Here is a 26,942-nt window from a genome sequence, read left to right as displayed (position 1 = left end):
TTTAACGTGAGAAACTTCTATGTCTGGAAATTAACAAGCTTCCAGCAGCAGCAGCCTTAATTCTGACACTCACCCATCTCATATTCCAAAGAACTCCAATATCCCCGGGGGAGAAGACTTGTCTGTTAACCCACTTACTAGTTATGAATCAACTCCCCTGTGGATCACAGCATCTCACATATCTCTACACACTGGCCACCTGAGACCCAGTCCCATACCCACCAGCCCATTAGGGGCTATACATTCCAATTCCCCCATTCACCTTCCCTGTATTAGACCAAGGGCCAATCCACCTGACACCGGCCAACACCCATCTTTTACCATAACTGCTATACCTGTATGGGCTGTGGTAACCTACATTCGTCAACAGTATGAACTCCACATCTGCCTGTAACTGATGGTTTGAGAGAGAATTTAAATTAGCAGTCTGTAATCCTAGTTTGAGTCCTTTGGGGACACGAAAAATGTGTCCTTGCTACGATTACTCAAATGTTTACTGTGTAAATGCAGAGTGTTAACTTCTTAGAGAGCCCTCCCATGACAACTAAGATTGCAAAATAACTTATGTAAAAAGAAGTGCATGAAGTTCAAGGGTCACAATTTTTCCTCAATCCCTTTATTTGTTTAAAAAAGACCAGTTTTGTTACGCATTCCCCAAAAGTGCAGATGCTGAACATTCTTGTAATAGCTGCTTTGTGAATATTTTACTGTGTTCTTGTTTTGAGCACTCTCTGTGAATTAGGCCACCTTTTGTTCTTCTATTGGCAGTTACCATGTTAAGTCTCTTGTTTGATTATGTGGGGCTCCTTATTTTAATGAGAGCAGCTTTTCTACTGGCTGTTCCATCCATGTTCCATCCATATATATATATATATTTTTTTTTAAACAGTCAATGAAGCCTCTTACTGGGGCTCTCTCTTGGGACAAAGGATTTCTTATGCTAAAGGAAAATATATGCCCCTGGACTAACTCGTGGGAAGCATAATATGCTCATTTGTAATGCCTGCTATGTACCCTGCCCTTTTCCTCTAATGTGTAGAGAGGAAAATGACAGGGAGAGGACAATCCCACTATTTATTTTGTTTTCCTGCAAATAAAAAGGTGATGTAACTCTTGCATGTTCAGATATAACCAACTCAGGGCATCTTTGGTAAATCTTTAATTGATCAGCATGACAAGTCTGATACAAAGAAAAAAACTTCTGTCTGAAAACAAACTGATTTCACAGTAAGTGTAACTGCATGGTCTTAAGGTATGTTTTGTAAAGTTTATTAAAATATGTTGTAGTGGGTGGAATACAAAGGCCAAGGTAATGGGGAGAATAGATGGGAAAGAAACAACACAAACTCTTCTTAGGAAATGGAAATACTTCGGTCTGTAGTAAAACTTACAGTTTAGAGAAAGCTAAAGACTTGTGTTACAAATGTAAGTTTACGTTTCTCTTTGACTTACACACACACACACACACACACACACACACACACACACACACACACACACACACACACACACAGTCAGAACATCACAAATGTGCTTTAATCCCACTCTGGCTGTGCGGTGACTCTAGAACTTTTTCCTGTTGTCATCAAGCAGGTTCTTCTTTTTTTAAAGAAATGTCTGACAGATGTCTTTTCCTAACATGTGGTATTTACTCCAGCGTGATTGACAAATTATGAAAGATAAATGTATATTTCAGAGTTCATGCAACAATTATGTTGGGCATTCCTGTATCATATGTATGAAAGACATTCTGAATTTTTTTCCTTTCAGTTTTATTAAGTGCATGTGTGATTTAATTTAATTATTTTGCTACTTGAAATAGAATTACACCATATATGAAATGCATTATAGGATATGGCATTCTTTGGAAAGGACATTGGGGTAAGGGTTATCTTGTTCTGTGTTTTGTACAGCGCCTTTCATAATGGGGTCCTTGTTCAGGATTGGGGCTCTTAGGCCCTACCACAGTTCAAATATTATATAATAAAAACATTTTGCTTTTGTCTTTCTGTGTGAATTTTGACTTCTCCTTTGTATTGCATGTGAATAAACAAATTTTTATAAATCACTTCCTTTTCCATAAATAATATTTTACTTTAAAGACTGAGAGAACCTTAACACATGATTTTCTGCAGTTATGCTGTTTGTGATATATAGGAATGGACTCCAACAACCTTAACTTCAAGTTAAGGTTTTTTGGGTACATGTTGGATAACTGATGTAATAGCACACTTGGAATTTTTTTCCTCTTCTACAAGTCGGAGAGCTTTGACACCTTCTTGGAAGCACGTGAACCATTTCAAATACTACTTATAGCTAAATAGAAGTGAAAAAACTTGCCATTTTGTCCTGTAATATTTACTGTTTTCTGACGGGGTAGAGTAGTAAAATATCAGGTCAAGATTCTAACTGTGTTAAGAGAGTCAATCTGACTGTTTTCACCCAATAGTTTTTTAACTTTTATATGAAATTAGAAGTTATTCCATTAAAAATAATTTGCTGGGTTGTTGTTTTTTTTTTTTTTTTTTTGTCTCTTCCTCCCTCCCGCCCCCATTTCCAGGGAAAGACTCTCGTATAAATACAGATGACCATGCAGCATTCAGTTCAGGTAAATGACATTAATAATAAAAATGCTTGATATTTCTTATGGCACCTTTTCTTTATGCAAGGATCACAGGGCACTTTGCAAACAAATTACTGCAAGGCTCACAATTGTCCCTGTGAGAACTTTACCATCCACATTTTACAGGTGGGAAAATGTAGTCACAGAGGTTAACTGACTTGTCTTAGGTCACACAGGGAGTCAGTGGCAGGACTGATATAACCCAGACGTTCTGGAGCCTAGCCTTCTGTTTCAACTGCTAGATCACACCACTTCTCCTTGAGTGTTGTTATCTAAGAGCCTTTCTAAGGCAAAGTAAGAGCCTAATCAAACACAATTATTCCTAAAATATAGTGACTTTATTTGTGTAACTATTAATATTTAGATTTTGCAAAGTGATTAATTCTATAAGAGAATATATAGTCAGTCCATCCACAAGTTAAAAAGTCTGGTGGGATCAACTGGGTAATCATGGATGAACTCAATCAACAATTAGTTGTGTGTCTGGACTATGTTATCGGGGTGATGGGATGGTGAGGGAATGAAATTTTGTGGGGTGAATGAGATCCTCTGAGAGGGAGGGGTTTTGTTTTGTTTTTCTTCATCATTTTTTCTTCATCCCCATTATTCTCCTTGACTCCCTAAGCTAACCCTTAACAATGTTACTGATAGACATTTCCCTCTCTCATGGGTTTTTCCTTTCTTTAAATTCCACAAGGAATTTCCCAATGGAAGTTTGCCAGGAATCATGGGATGAATTACTCCCAGTTTACCCCGTGTCCCCTTATCTCACAGGGTCATATTTCAATGATATATCTGTGGAAGGATTTCTATATAGAAGGTGTGAGAGGAAGAACTTGAATTTTTCCTTTCTCATTGTCTCCTATTATTCAGACTTTTTTCTGCTTTACTCTGTGGTGAAGTCCTTCCTTGCTGCTTCTCTCCCTCTCCCAGTACCCAAACTGTCCTAAAGAACTTGCAGTTCAATATAACATTTTCCTCTCAGGTACTCCAGTGGAACTCCATTGAAAACAGTGGAGTTAAAGGCACAGATTAATACAATTCAGAACAAATTTTCATCTGCCCCTGTTTCTCTGTTATGTTTTGTTTTCTTGACAGTCACTAGGCACTGCAGGTAAAGTTTCTGCAAGGCTGGCTTTTATATATCTTGTCAGAATTTCTTATTTCTTTGCTAACATGACACAGGTGTTGACACAGGGAAAAAATACAATTAGAAGACTTGGACTGATATCCTTTTTTTATTGATGCTATGGTATATTGAGCAAATGAAGTCTTCCTTCCTGCCCCATAGTGAGGAAAACATTTTCAGTACCCCTGCACATTGCTTTAGAATGGTTGAATACAAGAGGTGAAGACTAGTGTCTAAAAAGTGTGTGTTCCTGTATTAAACAAGTCTGAACAGTAACACATTTTCTACTTTCAGAGTGATAGCCGTGTTAGTCTGTATCAGCAAAAACAACGAGGTGTCCTTGTGGCACCTTAGAGACTAACAAATTTATTTGGGCATAAACTTCCATGGGCTAGAACCCACTTCATCAGATGCATGGAGTGGAAAATACAGGAGCAGGTATAAATACATGAAAAGATGGGAGTTGCCTTACCAAGTGTGAGGTCAGTCTAATGAGACAATTAAATTAACAGCAGGATACCAAGGGAGGAAAAATAACTTTTATAGTGATTAATGAGAGTGGCCCATTTCAAACAGTTGACAAGAAGGTGTGAGTAACAGTAGGGGGAAATTAATATGGGGGAAATTAGGTTTCTACATTTTCTGCTGTAGCATAAGAATTTTAATGTTCTTTTTTTCCCCCTAAACAAAAACCTCCTGTGAAATCTTTGATCAAAGAGAGAGAGACCAGCAGCAAATTTGGTTTTAGGCTGTAGATTTGTCTTTTTATATTGTGGATTCTGCCCAGTACTAACTTTCTTACAAGTTTTATGAATTAATTCTTTATTTATAAGGCAGTTTAAAAAATAGACCTTTTTTTGGGAGAGAAATTTTTCTTATATAACTCAGAGGGACAACTGTAAATCATAGTGATGCGGTACCATCTGAATTTAGGAATGAAGACTGAAAGCTGCAATAGATTTTTGCAGGGTTGATGAGTGGCTTAAAAAAATCAAAATTACATGTCTTATGTCATTACTTGATTATTGTTTGTGTGAGGAAATTATCAGATTCCATTACTGGAGGTTGCAGCTACTAGAGCCATTTGTTTTAACTTACTGAAAACTTGTTTAGGTGTGGTTTGGAGATGATATTCCTCTAACTCCACGAAGCCCTCTGACTCCCAGACATGGCCCGGGCTTGGCAGATGTTTGCCTATATGATCAGTGGATATCTGTGCGGCATGAAGCAACTCTGGTGCCTATGCAGGAAGATCTATCAATCTGGCTATCTGGATTACTGGGTAATGCTAAAATACATCATTGTCTAATGAATTTGAAAGATCCATTATCCTGGCCAATGCTGACCTTTCATATTCATAAATTTGCTAAGAGCGAGTGAATGTGACTGGGCTTGCATAATAAGGAAAATTGAATTAAAATGCATGTTCCAGTTTCAGATTTTATGAGCAGACAACTGTCGATGCTAGCTTAATACCTCTTATTTATATTTCCTGTTCAGTGACTGGTCTGTCTGTAGTCTAGTTAAATAATGCATATTTTATTTGATTTTTATCTGTGTTTTAATAGAAATAGTTTTATAGGTAAATAAACATATTTAATTGTAAATGCATGCCAATTCTCTTTTTACAATCCAAAGTTATAGGGTATAACTAACACAGGCTGAAACAGTGGTTGTTGAGAAGGGGGAAACACAGTACAAATACTAATTTAGAGGTGTATCTCTATTTTTTAGATTTAATAAAAGCTTATATTTATATTACTTCACTGGCAGTTGATTTTTACGGTGAATATGTAAGGTAGCAGAAATTTTAAAGTTTATGCCATTCATCAATTGTTTTAGTTGAATGGAATAAAAACTGGTACTCAAAATACTGATGATTTCACTTCTATTGTAGACTACAGCCCAACTTTGTGTCTTTTTAATGGTGGAATGCCATGTCTGAGTTGTCTGCATATAGTTTGTGTTAGCTTGCCTTCCTCTGGAATAATTCTAACATTTCCAATTTTTACTTTCAGGGGTAGATGTTACAGCGGAACGGTTGCTGGAAGAGCTTGATAATGGCGTACTACTCTGCCAGTTGGTTGGTGTCCTTCAAAGTACAATTAAAAAATGCTGTAGCTCAAAGGACTTAAGGGTGAGCCATCTGACTAGTACAGTAATTGATGAACTTCATCACTTTACGAGCAACCAATTTTTATCTGCATTTAACAAATTTGCGTTCTGTGTTCATTGTTCTTGGAGATAAGAAACACGATGTCTTTTTTTATATTCGCACTCTGTATTGTAGAAGCTGACAGGAAGGCCTACATTTTTAACTATAGCTAAATATATTAAGGCTATATATCCGTAACTAACTGCTAAAATTCTTCTTGAGGGAGGTGCTTGATAGTAAAAAGGGAGCAACTTTCACAGAGCACCATGTTGTATATTTATAAGTAGGGTCCTACCAAGTTCACTGTCCATTTTGGTAAATTTCATGGTCATAGCATTTTAAAAATCTTGAATTTCACAGTTTCAGATATTTGAATTTTAAATTCAAAGTAAGGGTGAATTTAAAACCATGGGGAAGGTTGCCAGGCTATTGTAGGGGGGTTATGGTATTGCCACCCTTATTTCTGTGCTGCGTTCAGAGCTGGGAAGCCGGAGAGCGGTGGCTGCTGGCCAGGCACCCAACTCTGAAGGCAATGCCACCACCAGCAGCAGCGCAGAAGTAAGGGTGGCAATACCATACCATGTCACCCTTACTTCTGCACTGCTGCTGGCCGCGGTGCTGCATTCTGAGCTGGGTGCCTGGCCAGCAGCCACCCCTCTCCGGCTGCCCAGCTCTGAAGGCAGCATGGCAATACCATGACCCCCCTACAGTAGGCAGATTTCGCGGGGGGGAGACCAGATTTCATGGTCCGTGACACGTTTTTCATGGCTGTGAATTTGGTAGGGCCCTATTGATAAGGGACACCCATGAATGTTGCAGATCATCATTGGCTGTGAAAGGAAGAGAGAAGATGCCTCGCCTATATCCCCAAAGTTAATAAACTGCTTTAGAAAAAACTGAAAGCAAGTCACTACTTTCTAAAGGAAACTCTACCCTCTTCCTCCCTCCGTACCACTGCCATCTGCTTATGGAAGGGCTTGAAAAGTGCCTGACTGTGACAGCCAGTGCAGTTTCACTATATTCTGGGGGGATGGGGTGAAAGGATTGTGTCGTCCATGTAGCTAGTCAGCACCCTCTGTGTACTCTAGGGATGTGCTCTAAGAGTAATCCTTTTGCCGCATTGTACAGGGAGTTTGAGGGTGCAGCCAGTGGAACCACGACTGCGTAGAGCCACCACCTAAACTTCCCCATGTGCTGTGAGGTTGGTGGAGGTCAGTGGTAGAGACTGCTTCAGGAGAGGCCACACTACTGCATCCCAGGATGCAGAGTTGCAGTGGAAGATTTCTTTTCCCCCGCCTTAATTCTTGACTTCAACAGAGTAACCGTACACACGCTGTCTTCTTAGACTGTGCACAAGAATGACGACTTGCCCCTTGAAGGCCTATATATGACCTGGCTGTAGCTAGCCATCAAATGGGGAAAGCTTCATCTGCATTCCAGATATGCATGTAGGTTACATCAGCTATTAAAAAATAATAAAATAGTCATTAGCCAGCCACCATTTTTGTACTTTAAATGTGATATTCTTATTTGATCTTATGAAAATGTGTTTCAAAATGTCATCTATGTATCTGTGCGCACAGCATATGTACATTAATTTTTGAAATACTTTTTGCCAGAATTTTCCTATGAGACGTGTTCCATGTAAGAAGAATGCACCATCAGGATCCTTCTTTGCTAGAGATAATACAGCCAACTTCCTGAACTGGTGTAGGTGCATTGGAGTTGATGAGACTTATCTCTTTGAATCTGAAGGGTTAGGTAATTATCTCTTTTTGTAAAGTTATTTTGGGGGCATAGAACTCTCCATGGACCCTATCCTGACCCTTACTGTGACACTTTCTTGGGGTGCCCAGGATTGTGACTCACCCCTCTGCCTCAGCTGTAGAGAGAGTTGCTGGTGCTAAACTGTGTATCAGTTCCCCGACAGGTTTCAGAGTAGCAGCCGTGTTAGTCTGTATTCGCAAAAAAGAAAAGGAGTACTAGTGGCACCTTGGAGACTAACCAATTTATTTGAGCATAAGCTTTCGTGAGCTACAGCTCACTTCATCGGATGCATTCAGTGGAAAATACAGTGAGGAGATTTACACTCATTCAGATAGCCACCCAAACACACACCTCAGGACTCTGCCAACACTTATTTTGCCTTGCAGGGTAACACTTAGTGTACCCCCATCCCTGAGCTCCAGAGAAGCATCCCCCTGTAGTGTCCAGCCCCTGGCGGTAGACACTCACAGTAATTACCAAGTTAATCTGTCCCCAAAAAGACAGTGTACACACAGCTGGAAGGTTATACGTCAGGATCAGGTCCTCTATAACACTGAATTATAATTTGTTTATGGTTAAAACGAATAAGTTTATTAACCAAGATTCACAGATTCAAATGAGTACTGAGTAAGAATAAGGGAAACAGAAATGGGTACAAATGAAACAAAGTATAAAACATTTTCTAGAGAGTAAAGCTTTTAACTGGTTATAATCCTTGTCTAAAACAGTCGCTCACCTAAGATTTTTCTGCAGGGCTTGCTAGTTTTCAGTGATAACCAGGACCCAGATTTTATCCCTTTGTCCTTTGAAGTGTATCCTTCTGAAGTGCACCCCCAGATGAGATTTATTTATTTATTTATTTATTTTTCTGGCATGCTGACACCATGTTGAGTTCACATCCCCCTCATCAATCTATTTTTCCTGTTCACTTTACATGCAAGTGGAGTTCCTGTGTATAGACTGTACCGTGCTTAATTTATATTTCACAGAGAGAGAACTATCTTCCCTCCTGTCTGGAAGAAACCTGGTTCTCCCTTTGTTTGGTTACAGACTTTAAAGCATAATATCCGTACATATGCATAATTCCTCATATAATCTTAATACATCCATTTTACAACTTTAATGATCAGTGTGTCACCAGCTTTCATTTGATACCTGACAAGATGCTTTTGGATAAATACTATGATTGCAGTGTGTTAGGTGTAGTGAGTTTGTCAGGCCTGATAGGAGTTGCTGACAGAACAGTGAAGCCTTTGCCAGTTGGCACTGTGGCGCTCTTCAAACCATACTTGTATGAGACAGGAATAATCATATAAGCAGTGATTGGGACTTTGATAGGACTGCTCATGTGAGAAGCTTTGCAGGATCACTTGCTTATGGCTGCATTGAGTAATCTGACTGAATAGTGTCTTTGAAGCCTCTGAAAAGTTGCATTGTGGGAGGAAAAAATAAAAATAGTGCAGTGAAATGCCACATTTTCTGCATAGCAAAAAACCCCCGAAACAGAATAATTGAAAGAAAGACAAGCATTTTTTTTTTAAAGTGCCAAGAGACTACATGGAAATTGTTAAAACACAAAAATCTCCTTTATTCGGTATTAGAAATCTTTCTTGCTATATAAAGTGGTCAGAATAGTACACGCATGATGGCTAAATTAGAGAGCTACGTCAGGATTCTGTGCCTGAAGTTACAACAGTCTGTTAGTAATTAACGTTTACCTCAGGATCTACCCTACATGACTCTCAACCCCTGACTTTTCCCCCTCTAACTAGACGGTTATGAAAACAGATTGTCAATAGAGTTTATGCCTCTAGTGTTCAGCCTGTACTTTGTTACCAGCAGCTGCTAGACTGATCTTCCAGATGGAATGAAATCTTTGACTGCTCATTAAGAAAAATTGTATATTCATTGTAAGATAATTAATTGTTTTTGCATCACCTACTTTTTAAATAGAAACAAACCAGCACAAGCCTTTCTGTGGCAACTCAGGTACCCTTTAAATATTGCAAAATTCTTTGTCTATCAAAAGAACATATAAAATTACCTATATTTGCAATGTACATTAAAACTTGCAATAGTGACCAAAAATGTAGTTTGCAGTTACAGTAAGGGTGATTTTATTTATTTAATTTTAAAAAACTGTTATTACACACTGCTAATGTTTATGACACTTTAATGGCCTCTGTCACTGCTTACTCATTTTATTGGCTATCTATTCTTTGAAATTCTCATTGCTACCATTTGGAGGTGCCCATTCCAGTTCCTATCTATCTGTCTATCAATCTAATCCAGGGGTGGGCAAACTTTTTGGCCCGAGGGCCACATCTGGGCGGGGAAATTGCTTGCAGGGCCGGGGCAGGGGGTTGGGGTGTGGGAGGGGGTGTGGTGTGCAGGAAGGGGCTCAGGGCAATGGGTTGGGGCAGAGGAGGGGTGCGGGGTCTATGAGGGGGCTCAGGTCAGGGGGTTGGGGTGCAAGAGGGGTGTGGGGTGCAGGAAGGGGCTTGGGCAGGGAGTTGGGGTGCAGGAGGGACGCAAGATGCCGCAGGGGGTTCAGAGCAGGGAGTTGGAGCGCAGGAGGGGTGCGGGGTGCAGGAGAGGGATCAGGGCGGGGAGTTGGGGTGTAGGAGGGGTTCGGGCTCCAGCCCGACGCCACTTACCTAGAGCGGCTCCAGGGTGGCAGCGGCGTGCACCGGGGCCAGGGCAGGCTCGCTGCCTGCCTGCCCTGGCCCCGTGCCGCTCTGCTCAGCGGCCGGCACCACGTCCCTGTGGCCCCTGGGGGAGGAGGGGGCACAGGTCTCTGCATGTTTCCCTTACCTGTGGGTACTTCCCCCGAAGCTCCCATTGTCTGCAGTTCCCCGTTTCTGGCCAGTGGGAGCTTTGGGGAAGGTACCCACAGGCAAGAGCAGCATGCGGAGCTCTCTGCCGACCCACCCCTACCTCGAGGGGCTGCAGGGACGTGGTGTGGCCGCTTCCTGGAGTGGCGCGGAGCCCGCGACGGTGGCAATCCCCCGGGCTGGATCCAAAGCCCCGAGGGGCCGGATCCGGCCCGCGGGCCATAGTTTGCCCACCCCGATCTAATCTAATCTAAAATATTAAATTTATTGCTATATTTCAGTCTTCAGTGGTGCAAGTAGGAGAAAAAAAATGCTTGTGTATATCCCCAGTTCACTCCCTGTATAAACTGAAGAGCCTAAACTCATTAAATGCACTCTGAAACAACTACTTAAAATATGTTTAACTTCCTTGGGATCAGCAGTCAGGATTTCCTAATGCTGTCTTGTTTTGTTTGTAGCTAGAAGTATTTTGAAGTCTGTTTATTGCTGTTTTCAGAAACTGGCTCTGTGGCATAAATGCCAACGTTGTATGCCTTTGGCAATGAGTCTTATTAGGGAGGCTGCAAGTCTTCTCACCCCAATTCCCCCCCTGCCCAGACAAGCTTTCAAGCTCTTCTTGACTGGTGAAGTGGGAATGGCTGCTTTTGTGATTTGGCAATTACCCGTTTCTGTCCAAGAGACATGCTGTAAAAACAACCCCTAGAATGGGCAGGAGGTTATGGAGGTAGCGAATTAAGTGACCCCAGAATGGCATTCACATGGGCAACAGTGTGTTTCTGGATGCTCTGTCCCCCTCGCCCACTCTGATACCAAGCCAAACATCTTGATTGCTAGTGAAACAGAAGCTTGAGACTTCTGTTTGTGATCTAGGCATAAAGCTACTTGTCTTCACTTTCAAGGCCTTCACAGCCTATCCCACCCTACCCATCTTCTCTCATTCACTGTCGAGATGTCAACTCCCACCTCTGATTGGCCCTTGATGTCAGCCTCCATAACCCACTTGTTAAATTTTCAAACAGGCACGTTCTGTCTTGTTGAGGCTGTTTGTAATATCCCACACTTGAAAACTTAGTCTTGTGTGTTTATGTATCTTGTTTGCAGGATGTAAAGCTGGCTTAGGGAATGGGTGAAAACCCTACCTGCCTTCTATTTTCTGTACTTAGTTCACAGGCCACCCCTTATCTGATAGAGCTTTTCAAACGTGAAGTATGACTTATTTTTTCCTCTGTAGTTTTGCACAAGGATCCAAGACAGGTGTATCTCTGTCTACTGGAAATTGGTCGCATCGTATCGAGGTATGAACTCCATGTAGTTTTCTAACTAGAAGCTAAAAATTGCTTTCTGTTAAGCATATAAAGTTTTAGTGTTGGGTTACATACCGTATTTTGCAAATTGAAGTCTTTTAATACAATGAAAATAGATTCTGTTTTGGTTCAGAGAGTAATTAACAGCTCTGCTGTTATGGCCTACCTATGCTAAGGATACTCTTGAAAAATTTCCCATCATTGCTAATACCTGCCTGAATGCTTTCTAGTGAGGTTCAGTTCCACACTGCTGCTTAATACAGGCTATGCCTAAATGTCACAATAAAGCACATAGATAGCAATAAGATATCTACATTTGTAAGGAGGGGAGATCATGAATGGAGACCTAAGTGGCCTCAAAAACAGAACTTTAACTCTTGTTCTTAAAACTTTAAATTTGAAAAATGCCTCAACTGTTGCAGTCATGTCATACCTTTGAAAACCTCTAAGTCTTCTCAGTCTCCTGTTTTCCACTGGGAATAAGAACAACTTCCTTAACATTTCCTCATAATTTAAATTGTTCCGATCTGGTGAAAACTTTACTATCTTCTGCTGTAGCCTCTCTGAGACCATCTTTCCCCCACTCTGGTACATTCACTGGGGATGTGTACCTGCTATTTAAACGGAACCCAGACAACAGCAAAATGATTCTAAGCAATTTAAAGCATGTCTGAGAGAAATTCTAACCTTAATGCTCTTAGCTGACTTATTAGATAATTAATCCTCTGACTGACCAGACTTTTCTTATATGAGCTGGTTTTTTTTCTCTGTTCAGTTATTCAGCACTTTGCATGTATTTTCTTCTTTGGCTCCTTTGTATTTGTTTAGTTTCATAAGGTCTCCTCTTACCCCATTATCATCTTTGTATTTGTGTTCAGGTATGGAGTTGAACCTCCTGTGCTAGTAAAACTGGAGAACGAAATTGAGTTAGAAGAGACATTGTTAATGACCTCTGGGCCAGTAACATCTCTCAGCACCCCAAAGTCATGTTGCCACCATGGGGAACTGCATGAAGCAGTAAGTATTGTGCATATTTTGTGCGGTGTAGGCTTTGAATTACTGCAGCTCCTAATTTTGCATATGTGCTATTTAGATCATTAAATGCAAGGAATTTCTATGTAGCATATATGTACCTTCTTGCATTGAAAGGGCAAGGATAGGCCTCCGCCAATGGACATGTTCTAAATGTACACAGTGAATCTTTTTATCTATAAGTAGTAGTATTAAATGGGTGCATGACAAACACTTCAGCAAAGGGAAAGCTTGTACTGAAATCTCTCCCTCCTTCTTTCCTGTACTGATGGAAGACAGGGAAACACTGAATGGGAAAAAAACTTGGAAATTTAATGCAACATACTGGATGTGTAAGTCTTAACTGGTATTATTTAGTGGTATTTGGCCAAACTATTTAATATTAAAAGAATAGGCTTTTTAAAACATATGTTTCAAAAGAAAGGGTTTTTTTTTAATATGAAAACTTGCTAAAGAAACAAACCTGCTAAAATATCTTGGAGTAATGTGAGAACAAATTTCTGTAGGAAACAGACTTTCATCCAATTATGTTGGAGAATACTGGTGCTTTTGGACCAAGTACAGAATCTTGACCAATTTGCTCATCTTATGAGACAGGTCAGACTGGGCCTACTAAAAACCATTTCAACAATTCAAGAGTGGCCCAGTCATCTGGTACAATTCCTTGAGACATAAAGTCTATCTTTATGAAGCTACCCTTACGACTATTGACAAATGAATTGGGGTAAAGTAAAGAAAGGGAATTTAAATAGGAAAAAGTTTGTTCTAATAAAATGAGAAATTAGAAGCACCAGATCTGAGCTATTCAAAAAATTAAAGTAATCTTGTGTGTGTGCATATGTTCTCGTGCGTGCACGTGTGCCTTTTTATGACCTTCTTTTATATTACATCTAGGAGTTTTATCTGTTCAGGCCATCTTGTAATGAGGGAAAGTTTTTTGACAGGGACATATTCAATCTTTTGCCATGGTTAAATGACCTATCAGTGGTTAATCCACAAAACAAAAAACACCACACACATGTAATCTTTTTTTGAAAAAACTCAATTTTCTAACAGATACTTTCCTTTTTAAAATCTAGGTTAAGCACATAGCAGAAGATCCTCCCTGTAGCTGTTCCCATAGATTTTCGATTGAGTACTTATCTGAAGGACGTTATAGATTGGGAGATAAAATACTCTTCATACGAGTAAGTGCGGTTCCTCAAAATGTTTCCTCACCTCATTTGTTAGCTTTGCCTCCATCCTATACGGCCTGTGGTCTGGGGTTTTTCACTTGGGTTCATATGTCTGTCCAGCACGACAGGAATGTACAATCTGCATGTGTTTTGTCTCACTGGATTCATCCCTGGACCATTGGCAGTGTCCTTCCAGTCTTCCTTCCCCTTGGAATCTCTTGCAGGTCTTTGGTAACCTCTGGTGACCTAGGAGCATAACAGGGAGGGAATACTGTTTACAACAATCTACTGTCCTTGATTTCCAGTGTTCATGTGTCTAATGTCCCATCAGAACGTCCATACACCCGTCTGTAGTAATGATAGTTTTATACCCTAGGGACCTCGGAAAGGGACCGGTATCCGAGGGTGGCCCATCAAAATACTCCTCTCGCCACCAGCTTGGTGGAATGGCCTCAACCTCCGCTTGGAGGCGGGGGTAATTGCTCTACAATGGGGGCAGACATTCACTCTATGAATGAAGCTATGAGAAGCAGAACTGGCAGGAACTTGAGTTTGGTCATAAGGAAAGTGTTGGGGTTTTTGTTTTTGTTCTTAAACCTGGCTTAGAAACTGGTGTGTGGATAGACTGGGTGGGCATTACAACAACCTGCTATACTAGACAGTTGATAGAGTAGTGTGTGCAGCAGCCAGGAGACTTTGGAGTAGGGAGAAAGAGGCAGAAAACTTCTTTTCTCTTCTGACTATTAGAGGGTGGTTGGAGCTTCAAATATAATACTGTCTAGCCAGAGACTGAGCCAAAAGCATCTTGGTTGAACCTCCAGCACCTGCTCTCCAGCAGCTGTGAATCTGGGATTTGTGTCAGAACACTGCAGATATTTGGGTAGTGTCTGGGAGGGTGGGAAAGACCAAGAAAGAGACAGATGACTTCCTGTCTGGCTAACAGGTTTAATCCTCTAGTCTGTAGCTGTCTAGTACATTTCCTTCCCCCCCCAGTCCTGGCTGTTGGCACTCTGATCTGTATGAACTAATTCGAAAATATTAGTTTAACAAGGAAACAAGCACTGAAGTCATGAAATATTAGCTACACAGAAACTGATCACTATATATTTGTGTCTTTATGACTTTCATATTAAATTTGTATACAATTCTTACATTTCATAAAGAAATTCTCTAAAAGGGGATATCGTGATTTTTATACTGTAAATAATGACCCAAACATCATTGCCATGTAAATAGTGACAACCAGACAGAATCCCTTAAGTTTAAAGTATAGTGCCTTACTGAATTGTGTCTGCGCTTCAGGTTCTGACTCTGAATAAAGGAAGATAAATGAATAGAATATTAATCCTTGAATGTTGACTAGCAAACTTCTGGGCTATTGAGTAGTGTAGCTGATCTACCCCTTAACCTCACAAATTCTTATGCTATCCTAAATGTTGAAGGGGCATCATCAATGTGAAAACAACTTTTCTGTCTGAAAATGAGGTACCTATAGTTTGAAATGACACATACAATTACTATAATGGAAAGAAGTAGGCAGGAACAACTTTCCTTTATTATTTCAGTTTACTGTGTACATGTTACAGACCTGCCTAGTAGCTACCCCCAGTTCGTTTTAAATGGATCCAGCCTTCCAAGCCAGCTGGGTCTGAGCAGAGTCCATTCACTGTTTTCTAGCTCTGGGCCTGTAAGGCAGATGCTTGGGTGCAGACTCCCTGTCTGACACTGTTCCTTGCAGTGTAGTACTCTGCTGTCCATCTGCCTTAGGCTCCGAAACCAGGGCTGTTACCTCCCAATCTGCCCTAGTTGCTTATGCATGCACCCCCAGCGTTTAACTTTGCCATGGGTGCTCTGGTTATACTTTAACTCCTTAGGGACCAAGAGGCAGGTAAAGCAAGGAACACAGGTATTTCTTAACCTCGGTAATCCTTACTCTCAAAACATACAAGAGTTACAGATCTTTGGGAAAAATAACAAGCCTATACGCCCTCTCCCCTGAGTGTATGTTCACCCATCTCGTGAGTCCTAAGCCAATCAGTATGTCAAGTGGACATACTGCCCTCCTGCCATCTGGCAATGGTTGGTCAGTGAGAGAGAGGAAGCCTTGAGCAGATCCTACTCTTAAATAAAGCTTCTGTCTCCTCTGTCAGGTGACCAACTGATCAGCTTCAGAACCACAGTTGGGTGATTAACTGGGATGGCGCAGCACCCCGGAGCCAAAACTGGGAAAGCCAGTTTCCTTCTGCCTAGCCACACTCTGTAGCAAAACCGTTGTTCTAAAGTTGGACGCCTTTGGTTGGAAAACAATCACAGTTGATGATTCTAAAGTTGGTTTCTCCATGGAGGTGTTGGGCATTACAGTAAGCTGCCTTGCATCTGTCTTTGACCGCTCTAGGCAGTTCCAGTTACATACCGAAAGGATAGGTCACATTCTTTGAAAGTCACAATTTGATAGAAAGGTGGGTGAGATAATATCTTGTATTGGAAGGAAATGTTATTGGGTTGCTGTGGCGGGGAAAACACCACAGCAGCCCAACACTGTAGCATTTAATTTCAGAAAGGGGAACTACACAAAAAGGAAGAAGTTAGTTACACAGACATTAAAAGGTACAGCGCCAAAAGTGAAATCCCTGCATGGAAACTTTTTAAAGGCACCATAATAGAGGCTCAACTTAAATGTATACTCCAAATTAAAAAACATAGTAAGAGACTGCCCCCATTAGCTAAACAACAAAGTAAAAGAAGCAGTGAGAGGCAAAAAGGCATCCTTTAACAAGTGGAAGTTAAATCCTAGTGAGGAAAATAGAAAGGAACATAAATTCTAGCAAGTGAAGTATAAAAATATAATTAGGAAGGCCAAAAAAGCATTTGAAGAACAACTAGCCAAAGACTCAAAAAGTAATAGCAAAATTTTTTCTAAGTGTATCAGAAGCAGGAAGCCTGCTAAACAACCAGTGGGGCCACTGGACGATCGAGATGCTAAAGGAGCACTCAAGGAAGATAAGGCCATTACGGAGAAACTAAATGAATTCTTTGCATTGGTCTTCACAGCTGAGGATGTGAGGGAGATTCCCAAATCTGAGCCATTCTTTTTAGATGACAAATCTGAGGAACCGTCCCAGATTAAGGTGTCATTAGAGGAGGTTTTGGCACAAATTGATTAACTATACAGAAATAAATCACCAGACCAGATGTTCTTCACCCAAGAGTTCTGAAGAAACTCTAATATGAAATTGCTGAATTACTAACTGTGGTAACCTATCATTTAAATCACCTTCTGTACCAGATGACTGGAGCATAGCAAATGTGACGCCAATTTTTAAAAAAGGCTCCAAAGGTGATCCCGGCAATTACAGGCCGGTAAGCCTAACTTCGGTACCGGGCAAACTGGTTGAAACTATAGTAAAGAACAGAATTATCAGACACATAGATGAACAGAATATGTTGGGGAAGAATCAACACACCTTTTTGTAAAGGGAAATCATGCCTCACCAATCCATTAGAATTCTTTGAAGATGTCAACAAGCATGTGGACAAGGGTGATCCAGTGGATATAGTGTACTTAGATTTTCAGAAAGCCTTTGATAAGGTCCCTCACCAAAGGCTTTTAAGCAAAGTAAGCTGTCATGGGATAAGAGGGAAGGTCCTTTCAATGGAACAGTAACTGGTTAAAAGATAGAAACAAAGGGTAGAAATAAATGGTCAGTTTTCAGAATGTAGAGAGGTAAATAGTGGTGTCTCCCAGGGGTCTGTACTGCGACCAGTCCTATTCAACATATTAATAAATGATCTGGAAAAAGGGGTAAACAGTGAGGTGCCAAAATTTTCAGATGATACAAAACTACTCAAGATAGTTAAGTCCCAGGCAGAACTGTAAAGAGTTACAAAGGAATCTCATAAAACCTGGTGACTGGGCAACAAAATGACAGATGAAATTCAATATCAATAAATGCCAAGTAATGCACATTGGAAAACATAATGCCACTATTACATATAAAATGATTTGGTCTAAATTAGCTGTTACCACTCACGAAAGAGATCTTAGAGTCATTGTGAATAGTTCTCTGAAAACATCCACTCAATGTGCAGCAGCAGCCAAAAAAGCTAACAGAATGTTGGGAATCATAAGAAAGGGATAGATAATAAGACAAACTATCATTGCCTCTATAAATCCATGGTACACCCACATTTTGAATACTGCGTGCAGACGTGGTCACCCCATCTCAAAAAGGGTACTGTATATTGGAATTGAAAAGGTACAGAAAAGGGCAACAAAAATTAGTAGGGGTATGGATTAGCTTCCATATGAGGCAAGATTAATAAGACTGGGACTTTGCAGCTTGGAAAAGAAATAACTAAGGGAGGATATGATTGAGGCCTATAAAATCTCTGGTAGGGAAGACAATAAATAAGGAAGTGTTATGTACTCCTTCTCATAACACAAGAACTAGGGGTCACCAAATGAAATTAATAGGCAGCAGGTTTAAAGCAAACAAAAGGAAGTATTTCTTCACTCAGTAGAACTGTGGAACTCCTTGCCAGAGGATGTTGTGAAGGCTAGGACTATAACAGGGTTCAAAAAAGATTAGCCAAGATGGGCAGGGATGGTGTTCCTAGCCTGTGTTTGCCAGAAACTGGGATTGGGCAGCAGGGGATGGACCACTTGGTAATTGCCTGTTCTGTTCATTGCCTCTGGGGCACCTGGCATTGGATGCTGTCAAAAGACAGGATACTGGGCTAGATGGACCTTTGGTCTGCCCCAGTATGGCCGTTCTTATGACCAACTTCTGCTGGTGAGACTGACGAGCTTTTGAGCTACACAGAGCTGTTCTTCAGGTCTGGGAAAGGTAATCTGGCACTGACATGGCTATAGCAACATTGCATACAACAATTTGATACAAACATAAACCAATCTGTCACATTACACTTTATTATTTTATTACACTATAATTCCAGTTATCTGAATTCCCTTTTTCTGAAAATCCTACTTATCCAAATCCAGTATGTCCCCTCTCCAGAGCCCTGTGTTAGTTAATAACTTTTTTGTATCCTAATCCAGTTATCTGAAAGTTATCTGAATGTCCCCCAGGCCATTTGGATAAATGGGAATGTACTGTATTTGTATTACCATAACACCTAGTAGCCCATAGACACTTAGTTGCCCCTGCATATTCAGTCAGTGTCTCAGTTGCTGGAAAAAACCTTATTAATGTCAAGAGGGGACCAGAAAAACCCTGAAATCCTTTCCTTTTAAAAAAAAAAGTGGGGGGGGGGGGAGGGGGAATTTAAAATAAGGGGAAATTCAGGCTATTATTTAAAGGCTGCTATTCAGGAAATTTAGGCTATTATTTAGAAATAGGATACATTAAAGTTGCTAGTTCCTTACACTTCCTGTGTTACATTTGGTAATAAATTGTGTACTAAAGTAGATATGATTTTAGAGTTTTGCCATTCTCAGATGCTGCATGGAAAACATGTGATGGTACGTGTTGGTGGAGGCTGGGACACTCTTCAAGGTTTTCTTCTCAAATATGATCCATGTCGAGTGCTGCAATTTGCAACTCTGGAGCAAAAAATCCTGGCATTCCAGAAAGGTGGCCCCAGTGAAGACACCCCTGATTCATCATCTAGAACTCTGCAGCCTCCTTTCATGAATCCCATATCGGCTATTAATATGTTTCAGAAACAAAATTCAAAACCAGCCACTCCTGTTTCAGTTCTAAAAGCTGCTCAGATGGCCAGTGGTAAGCAGGCATTATCTAAACGTCCAAAGTCACCTGCCCTGTCATCCCCAAAAACAGCAACCAAGTCCATATCAGCTCGTTCCAAGTTACAAGGATCTCCAGCAAAGGGTGCCCAGTCTCCTTTCAGATCCTTAACAGGTGCTTCAAAGAAACTGGATTCTTCTGCACGCAACTTACCATCTTCTGTTATTTCAAAACTTGCACAACCTGTAAACAAAAGTTCTTCACCTGCATTATTAAATACTGCCCCTGATTGTTCAGGGCCACTGTGCAAACGCATCTGGTCCCCTGATACTCCTAACATCAAAATTCCACCATCCCAGAATTCTCCAGCAGCAATTTTACATCCTACCCTCTCTTGCTCTACAAGTCAGCTTTCAGAATTACCTGGGGCAAGAGAGATGACTGCTTCGAAACAAAAATATGCTCCTTCTAAATGCAAAACTGTATCTAACTCTACCACCAAACTTAATTCTGGTGCTTCAAAATCCTCATCAAAATCTGCTAGGCCACCTAACGCAAATCTGCCTGTTGTTTCTAAGCCTTCACATTCTTATCAGTCTCTTGCAAAAATAGCAAAACCTGCTTCCAAATGTAACAATGAAGCATTGGGAATAGGGTCCCGGCCTCCCAGAATAGTGCCACAAACAGGATCTGGCCCAGGGAGGAATCTCAGAACCACTCCTGTCTTAAAACAGCCAGGTTCTGCATCTTCGTTTGCAGCTGGTAAAACATCACAGTTAATGCCTCCACTGGCATCTCCAAGCAAGAGCGTAGCTTCAGCTGCTAATAAACGACCTGCAGTAAAGTGTTTACAGGGGCAAGATAGCAGTATAAGCCCACAGATAGGATCCAGTTTATCAAAACATCCTGAGCGCACTCCGTTATCTGTTGTACGACTTCCCCAAACTTCAGCCAAAGCACAAACGACAAAAAAGACAGCACAGCCTTCCACAACAAATCTCTCCTCAATCAAAACCTCCCAAAAGAGCGATGAAATCCTGGCTTCAACAGCCAAGAAACCCCTCTCAAAAGGAAAGACTACAACTGCATATGGCAAGGGGACGCCTCGTGTATTAAAAGATCCTATTTTGAAGGCTAAACAAGATGATCACTATTTTGTTATGACTGGCAGTAAGAAACCCAGAAAGTAAGCAGAAATATGGTGCTTTCCATTTAAATAGCACTACACTAATCACAATGGTAACACTTTTATGTCTCAGACATGTATGAGACCTAAGTGTGTGGTGTTTTTTTTTTTTTTCCTATAAGGATTTACTAAATACTCTGTCCATACTTTGTAGTTAAATACCATTCCACTTTTATTACATATGAAAAGTAACTTTACTTGCTATTCACCATAGCGCAGTACAGACAGAGTACACCAGTTTGTTGATACCATGATGATTTAAGGCTGTTTTGGTTTTGGAGAGGAGGACTGTTGCTGCTTTCCTTAAATGGATTTTAGCTTCTTCTAGATATTTCTCCAAAGTAGGATCCAGATGATGATTCAGAACGCTCTGATACATCGGTGTCAAGTACCTGCTGTTGCTAGTTACATTACATATACTGTACGTGTATAATATCACTAAAAGCCAACTTATTTGAAAATAAAGATAACAGGATTAACACTTTCATTTGGATGGGCAGTTGATACGGATTCTACGAATTAGGACTCTAGGCCAAGATTTTCAAATGGCTGGTGATTTTTTGGGTGCACACTGTGAGATGCCTTAAAGTGGCCTGGTATTTCAGAAGGTGCTAAGCATCCAAACTCTGAAAATCTGGCTGCTTTAAGGTATCTCAAGTTGGGCATAAGTCTCTTTTGAAAATCTTGGCTTTGGCACTCATCTTTTTAGTGCCTTAGCATGTTGAGTCTCAGTAACACTCTCACACTGAATGTCATGGCTGAATGTCACACTGTTGTTTTTTATTATTATGACAAGATACATTTTTTTAAAAATGAAAGAGGATGGTGCTGTTGACAGTTTTATTAAATTGCCATTGTTGTTTTTAAAGTGTCTCTTCCCCCTGAGCTATGTCTTCTGTTTAAATCTGCTATAATAACTCTACCTGGTCATTCCTTTTTGGAGTTAAGTAACCGCTTCCCAAAGTGCTAACAGGGCTACATTCACCCTCTTCAGAGGGCCGCATGAGGCTTCTTACATAACACTTAAGCCCTCAAAATAGGGTTTAAGAAATACTAGTATGGTGCCTCAGCCTGGTGCTAACCTTTGCACAAGGGTGAAATTCTCCCTGAATGAATGAAAACTATGGTCACTTGCACTAATTACCACCTCTGGGTCAGTGTTATCTGAAGTCAGGATATTTTACAAGTTTAAAGAACGGCAATGCAAGCATTTAAAAGGAATCTTATGTCTTAAATTTCATAAATGGAATATGACTGTGTGACTTACAAACTGAGAGAATATTTTTCTCCTCCTAAAGAATTTACCTATGGGCCAATGATAAGGATACATGATAGTCTGAATTTTTTATTCTCAGAACTGGAGTTAAAGAGCTGTTTATAAACTAATCATGTTTTTTAATTGGCAGTGGCAGCCTCATAGATCTGTCATTATCAGCACCTTGTTAATTCTCCGTTATTTATGACTGTATTTAAAGTATGCATACATACTGTAGAGTACCGGTTAGTCTGTTGAAAGTGGATGTTGTGTAAACAAGCTACTAGCTAATACTTTGGAATATTAAATACACCAACCTTCATATCTGAGACAGGAAGTCTAAAAAGCTTGTTTTTAGCTACAAAATTGTCTGTTTTGAAAAAAGTCTGTTGCTAAATTGCTTTACCTACACAGTGGTGAGTTTGGCCCAGTGTATTTGTAAGTGGGAGAACTCTAGTGACTGCAGTGGAATTAATCTCATGCTAGTAATGAATTTGGACTGTTGACTCATACACTGAAAAATTCTCTTCTCAATGAGAGAACTGCTTAAGAGTAGACTTCCAAATATCCTGTAGTTAAGATTCAGTACATCCTCTTGGGTAGACTAAGGGCAGAACTCTTGGGTTTCTTCTTTATGAACTATTTATGTTTTTAAAGTTTTTTAATTGCTATGAAATACTCTCTAAGTACATACTAATTCTATCATACTTTGAAATATGTCACCATGGTTTAAAAGAAAAGGAAATTGGATGATTTCATCTTTTGACTTGTAAAATTTAATGTATTAAATGAGAGAATCACAAAGTAAAGCTTGAATGTCAAGCATAAACTTCTGAGCTGGGAAAGAGTGGCACTGCAGGGGATAAAAATGTGCCTTATATCTGAAATCAGTGCAATAAGCTATTAAACGGTTAAGCAATGCACATTAAGTTCCACTTTTGCATTTACAGAGATCAGCCTGAGCATTGTGCTAAACAAAATGTAATAGTTATAAAATGTTGACCTAGGTTCAATCTTTAACACCAGTTGCATAACTTGACTAAGGCTTACATCCTGTAACTTGGCATGGAGTGAATCCAAAAGGGATAGCAGTAGTCAAATTTAACAAAACAGCTCTTGTCATTCTGAAGGCCTCTAACAGGAAATCTATAAGTTTTTTGCAATGTTTACACTGGCAAAAGATATGTCTAATCTCCTGCTTGTACCAAATTTTTGTGAAAGAAGTTGAAGCAAATCCCTGAATTCTTGACCTCTTTTCTGTACTAACACCAGTTCCTTTAAATAAACTCTTATACCTCACTTTCGTTTTTTTAGTCAGTGATTGATTTAAAATGTACAAACTTGTTTTGCATTTTGGTGTATACAATATTGCACTTCTATAGATGTGGTGTTAAAGATTTTTATGTTATAGCACAAAACATGAAGAAAATTCTCTGTGTTGAGCCAATATTAAGATACAAAGGTCTGTGCCCAATTAATTGCTTCGGACCAGATTCCGAAATTTTAATTCCATCAGCTCATTTCAGTGAGGCTATTTGCGGAGAAAGGCACTACTCAGGATCAGATTTTTAAGCTGTGAATAGCCAGACTAAGACTAGTCACAAATCTTTTAGAACTTCAGTTACTCGTTGCCTCATACTAAAATCGTGTGTAGAAGGTGAGGGGATTTGGCAATTACACAGACATTTTAACTTATCTGCTGGACCCAGTCCCGCTTTCATTTAAGTCAATCAGACTTTTGCTATTGACTGGGATGGAAGAAGGATTGCGGGGCCACCTGAAAGAAATCACCAGGGTAGTTTTTTATTGTTGCAAAGGGAAAACTATGCTGGGACAGATTGGGCATATTTTGTTGAAGTCAACAATGGGCAGCTCAAACAAGGGGCACTCAATAAAATACTACACTGTCTACAGAAACAACCTCTTTGCCTCTTTGGAACTACTACCCTGCACAGTGAAAGAGTGATCTGTGCCCCTGGTAGTAGCAGACCTGTTTCTGTCACAGTAGTTCTGCTGGAGTAATTTCTCCTCTCCAAAGTGAGTAAAATTGGAGATCATGAAGAGAAATAACATAGATTTTATCTGTGCAACTTCCAGTACTAAAAACAGGAGTCACACAGTGAAGTTTCCTTGTACTTTGTTAAAAATGTATCCCTCAGTGCAACTGAAATATTTTTCATAAGGTACTGTCAGCAGCCAAGGATACTGTTTGAATGGCCTGGGTTGGTCCTTGAAGTGGGCTCCAGCTACTTAAATTAAATCAGCGAAAAGGCAGAGACTATAAACCTAATATAAATGAGACCAAAAGTCCTTGGTACTCAGTGCTTCATCCCCAGCTTCTGCTGTTGTACTCCAGAAGCCTTAGAGATAGCCTGGTGCGAGCTCATGCGATGAGTTGTACCCATAATTGATAATTCTCAGAGATGTTTTGCTGTCTGCAATCAGGATGGGTTCTCAACCTCTGCTTGCCTGTGGTTTTTTTGTTTTGTTTTTTTGGGGATGGGGAGGTGGTTGTAGACCCCATCGCGTGTGTGTGTGTGTGTGTGTGTGTGTGTGTGTGTACTTGGGGCAATTATATAGCCTGTTATATAGACTTATAAGGTTGAATAATGAGCCATTTTGCTACAATAGTCCTCTAAAGTCCTATTTTTGGATTGGGGCCCCATTATGGTGGTTGCTGTCCAAACACAGCTTGGTTGTATTGTGATGAGCCACCATAAGTACATTTGACAAGAAAATGTACATTCTGTCAATGTTATTTTCCTTGTTACGATACCCCCTTTTGATCTTCTGCATAGGTTCCAGTAACAAATATTAAATCTATACAAAATAGTAAAAATTCACCAATTGTAAGAAATTGCTAAAATATCTTTTATTGTTACGTGGAGGCAAAAACTTACATCAACCATTGCTAAAATGGGTATTGGTAGAAGAGTTTAATTTTACTTTTTTTAAATCAAACTCAATGACACTTTTCTTCATCTTCAGAATTAATGGAGGAAGCCCAGGAAAGAGTAAGAAAAATGTGCATATTAACATAGTAGATGCTGGTTTGCAATTATTGACTCAATCAGATCACAGCTTTCCACTATAACAGGCCAAATTCAAGCCTGGTGTAAGTGCATTCAATTCCTCTGAGCTCGGAGGGAAATGTCACAAGACTTAAAATGGCAACTGAATGAAATTTTATAAATTTTAAACCCTCTTTCCCAGCCCTGTGAATATGTATTTATTATGAAAAGGAGACAGCTGGAGTTGATCCTGCCAAAGCTATTGCATCGGTTGCCATCACTGCTGGCTAGTGTAGGAGCCTCATACGCAAATGCAGGAAGGAAATTTGGTTCAACAGTCGCAGGTGGTTTTAAAAACAAAAAACAAAAAAAAAAAAACCAACAACCTGCATATATTCTATATATTTGTAAATGGGTATGAAGTATTGCTTATCTTATCCTTCTGAACGTCAGCGTTCTGAATGCATGAGCTACATGGCTTTGCTGTTTGAAACATGCTTGAATAAGATTATTTGTCCAAGCTGTCGAATTATTTTGAATGGAACTAAAATTCTTCATGACTTCTCCCAAATCCACTTACAATCAAGTGCTAAAAATTACGTTGAGACATATGCATTATGAATGTGTGGACGAATGTCTGTATAGACAGATTCACCCACAAGCACGCACTTAGTACCCCTACATCTGAGCATCAGCTATTCCACCTATGGAAGGGAATGTCTTTTCTCCCTCATGGTTTTCTGTTCACTAAGTGTCAAGCCTGAAATACTTGAATTTGTGTTCTATTCAATAGTTTCTCTGCTCCTTTGTTTTTGTCTTGAGAGTCCTTTGTGTAACAAATGTGATGCAGTAGATCCCAATTTTGAAGCACTGAAGTAATCCAAAGGCTCAACACTTCCATGTTTAATCAAAATCAGCTCAATTCACGCTAGTCTGTGATTTACTTCCCAGCAAATGATGGGAGGATATAGCCCCAATATTGGAGATGACTACTGAAAACTATTCTGTACACACACTTCACCAATAGGCTGAAGGCACCAGAAAATGACCAAAAATAAGGAAACTCATACATGACTTTCTATGTATATACATGCAGAAATTTACGTTATAAGGTACCATCTGTAGAGTCAAATAGATAAAAAGCTGCAGTCAAGCAGGTAAAAAGAAAATTCATGTATCCCAGAAAGACTTCCACATAACACTGTGTATATTCTCACAATAACAGATGTGTGGTAGAGATTGCTCATGCCTGCTATTCCCAAAATGTGTGCACTGCCTCGTGAAGAAACTGTTCATTTTGAATCCATTGTTGCAGAATGGTTTCAGCCATTGTAAATCAAAAGCTTGGGCCACAATAGTGTAGATCCATCATAAATACCATTTTCAGAGAATGTTTGGGGAACTTCTTTCTCTCTTTTTATTTCTCTACACACCCTCAGAAGCCACATGTGAACAGGGAAAAAGAAAAGCGTGACATACAAAGCAGGGTGGGGAAAAGGCTGATTAGATTATGAGGACAAAAGGACGGAGGACCGAGTCTCGAGCAGATTTATCTCTGAATATCATGACTATTCCTAGGTTTAAATGCCAATGTGAACATTCCATTCATGGAGCTTTTATAGGCAAAATATTCCATCCAGTGATTTTGTGGGTCTCCGTAGTAGCTAACAATTTTTCATGAGTCAGAAAAATTCTATAGGTTCAAATTATAGCAGAGGACGTAACCTATTGCAATTGGTGTGCAAAACCAATGCCGTTAAACA

General features: G+C 40.0%; 1 protein-coding gene across 3 annotated transcripts in view; it reads left to right on the top strand.

Annotated features, from left to right (window-relative positions):
- Nucleotides 1–23,471, top strand: part of GAS2L3 (growth arrest specific 2 like 3) — a 30,824-nt gene extending 7,353 nt beyond the window's left edge. The window contains exons 1-9 of one of the 3 annotated variants that reach the window (XM_027829892.3): nucleotides 1,106–1,227; nucleotides 2,561–2,608; nucleotides 4,866–5,034; nucleotides 5,771–5,889; nucleotides 7,527–7,668; nucleotides 11,740–11,803; nucleotides 12,691–12,829; nucleotides 13,924–14,031; nucleotides 19,478–23,466. In XM_027829892.3, coding sequence (XP_027685693.2) covers nucleotides 2,585–2,608; nucleotides 4,866–5,034; nucleotides 5,771–5,889; nucleotides 7,527–7,668; nucleotides 11,740–11,803; nucleotides 12,691–12,829; nucleotides 13,924–14,031; nucleotides 19,478–20,917 — 2,205 coding nt within the window. In that variant the 5' untranslated portion in view covers nucleotides 1,106–1,227; nucleotides 2,561–2,584 and the 3' untranslated portion in view covers nucleotides 20,918–23,466. Of the gene's footprint in view, nucleotides 1–1,105; nucleotides 1,228–2,560; nucleotides 2,609–4,865; nucleotides 5,035–5,770; nucleotides 5,890–7,526; nucleotides 7,669–11,739; nucleotides 11,804–12,690; nucleotides 12,830–13,923; nucleotides 14,032–19,477 lie in introns of those variants that run through there. The other 2 variants (XM_007067694.4, XM_027829890.3) reach the window with 2 other exon arrangements.
- The last annotated feature ends 3,471 nt before the right edge of the window (nucleotides 23,472–26,942 follow it).

This window comes from Chelonia mydas, chromosome 1, assembly GCF_015237465.2.
Source record: "Chelonia mydas isolate rCheMyd1 chromosome 1, rCheMyd1.pri.v2, whole genome shotgun sequence".
Classification (NCBI taxonomy): Eukaryota; Metazoa; Chordata; order Testudines; family Cheloniidae; genus Chelonia; species Chelonia mydas.
This window is presented reverse-complemented; position numbering and strand designations above follow the sequence as displayed.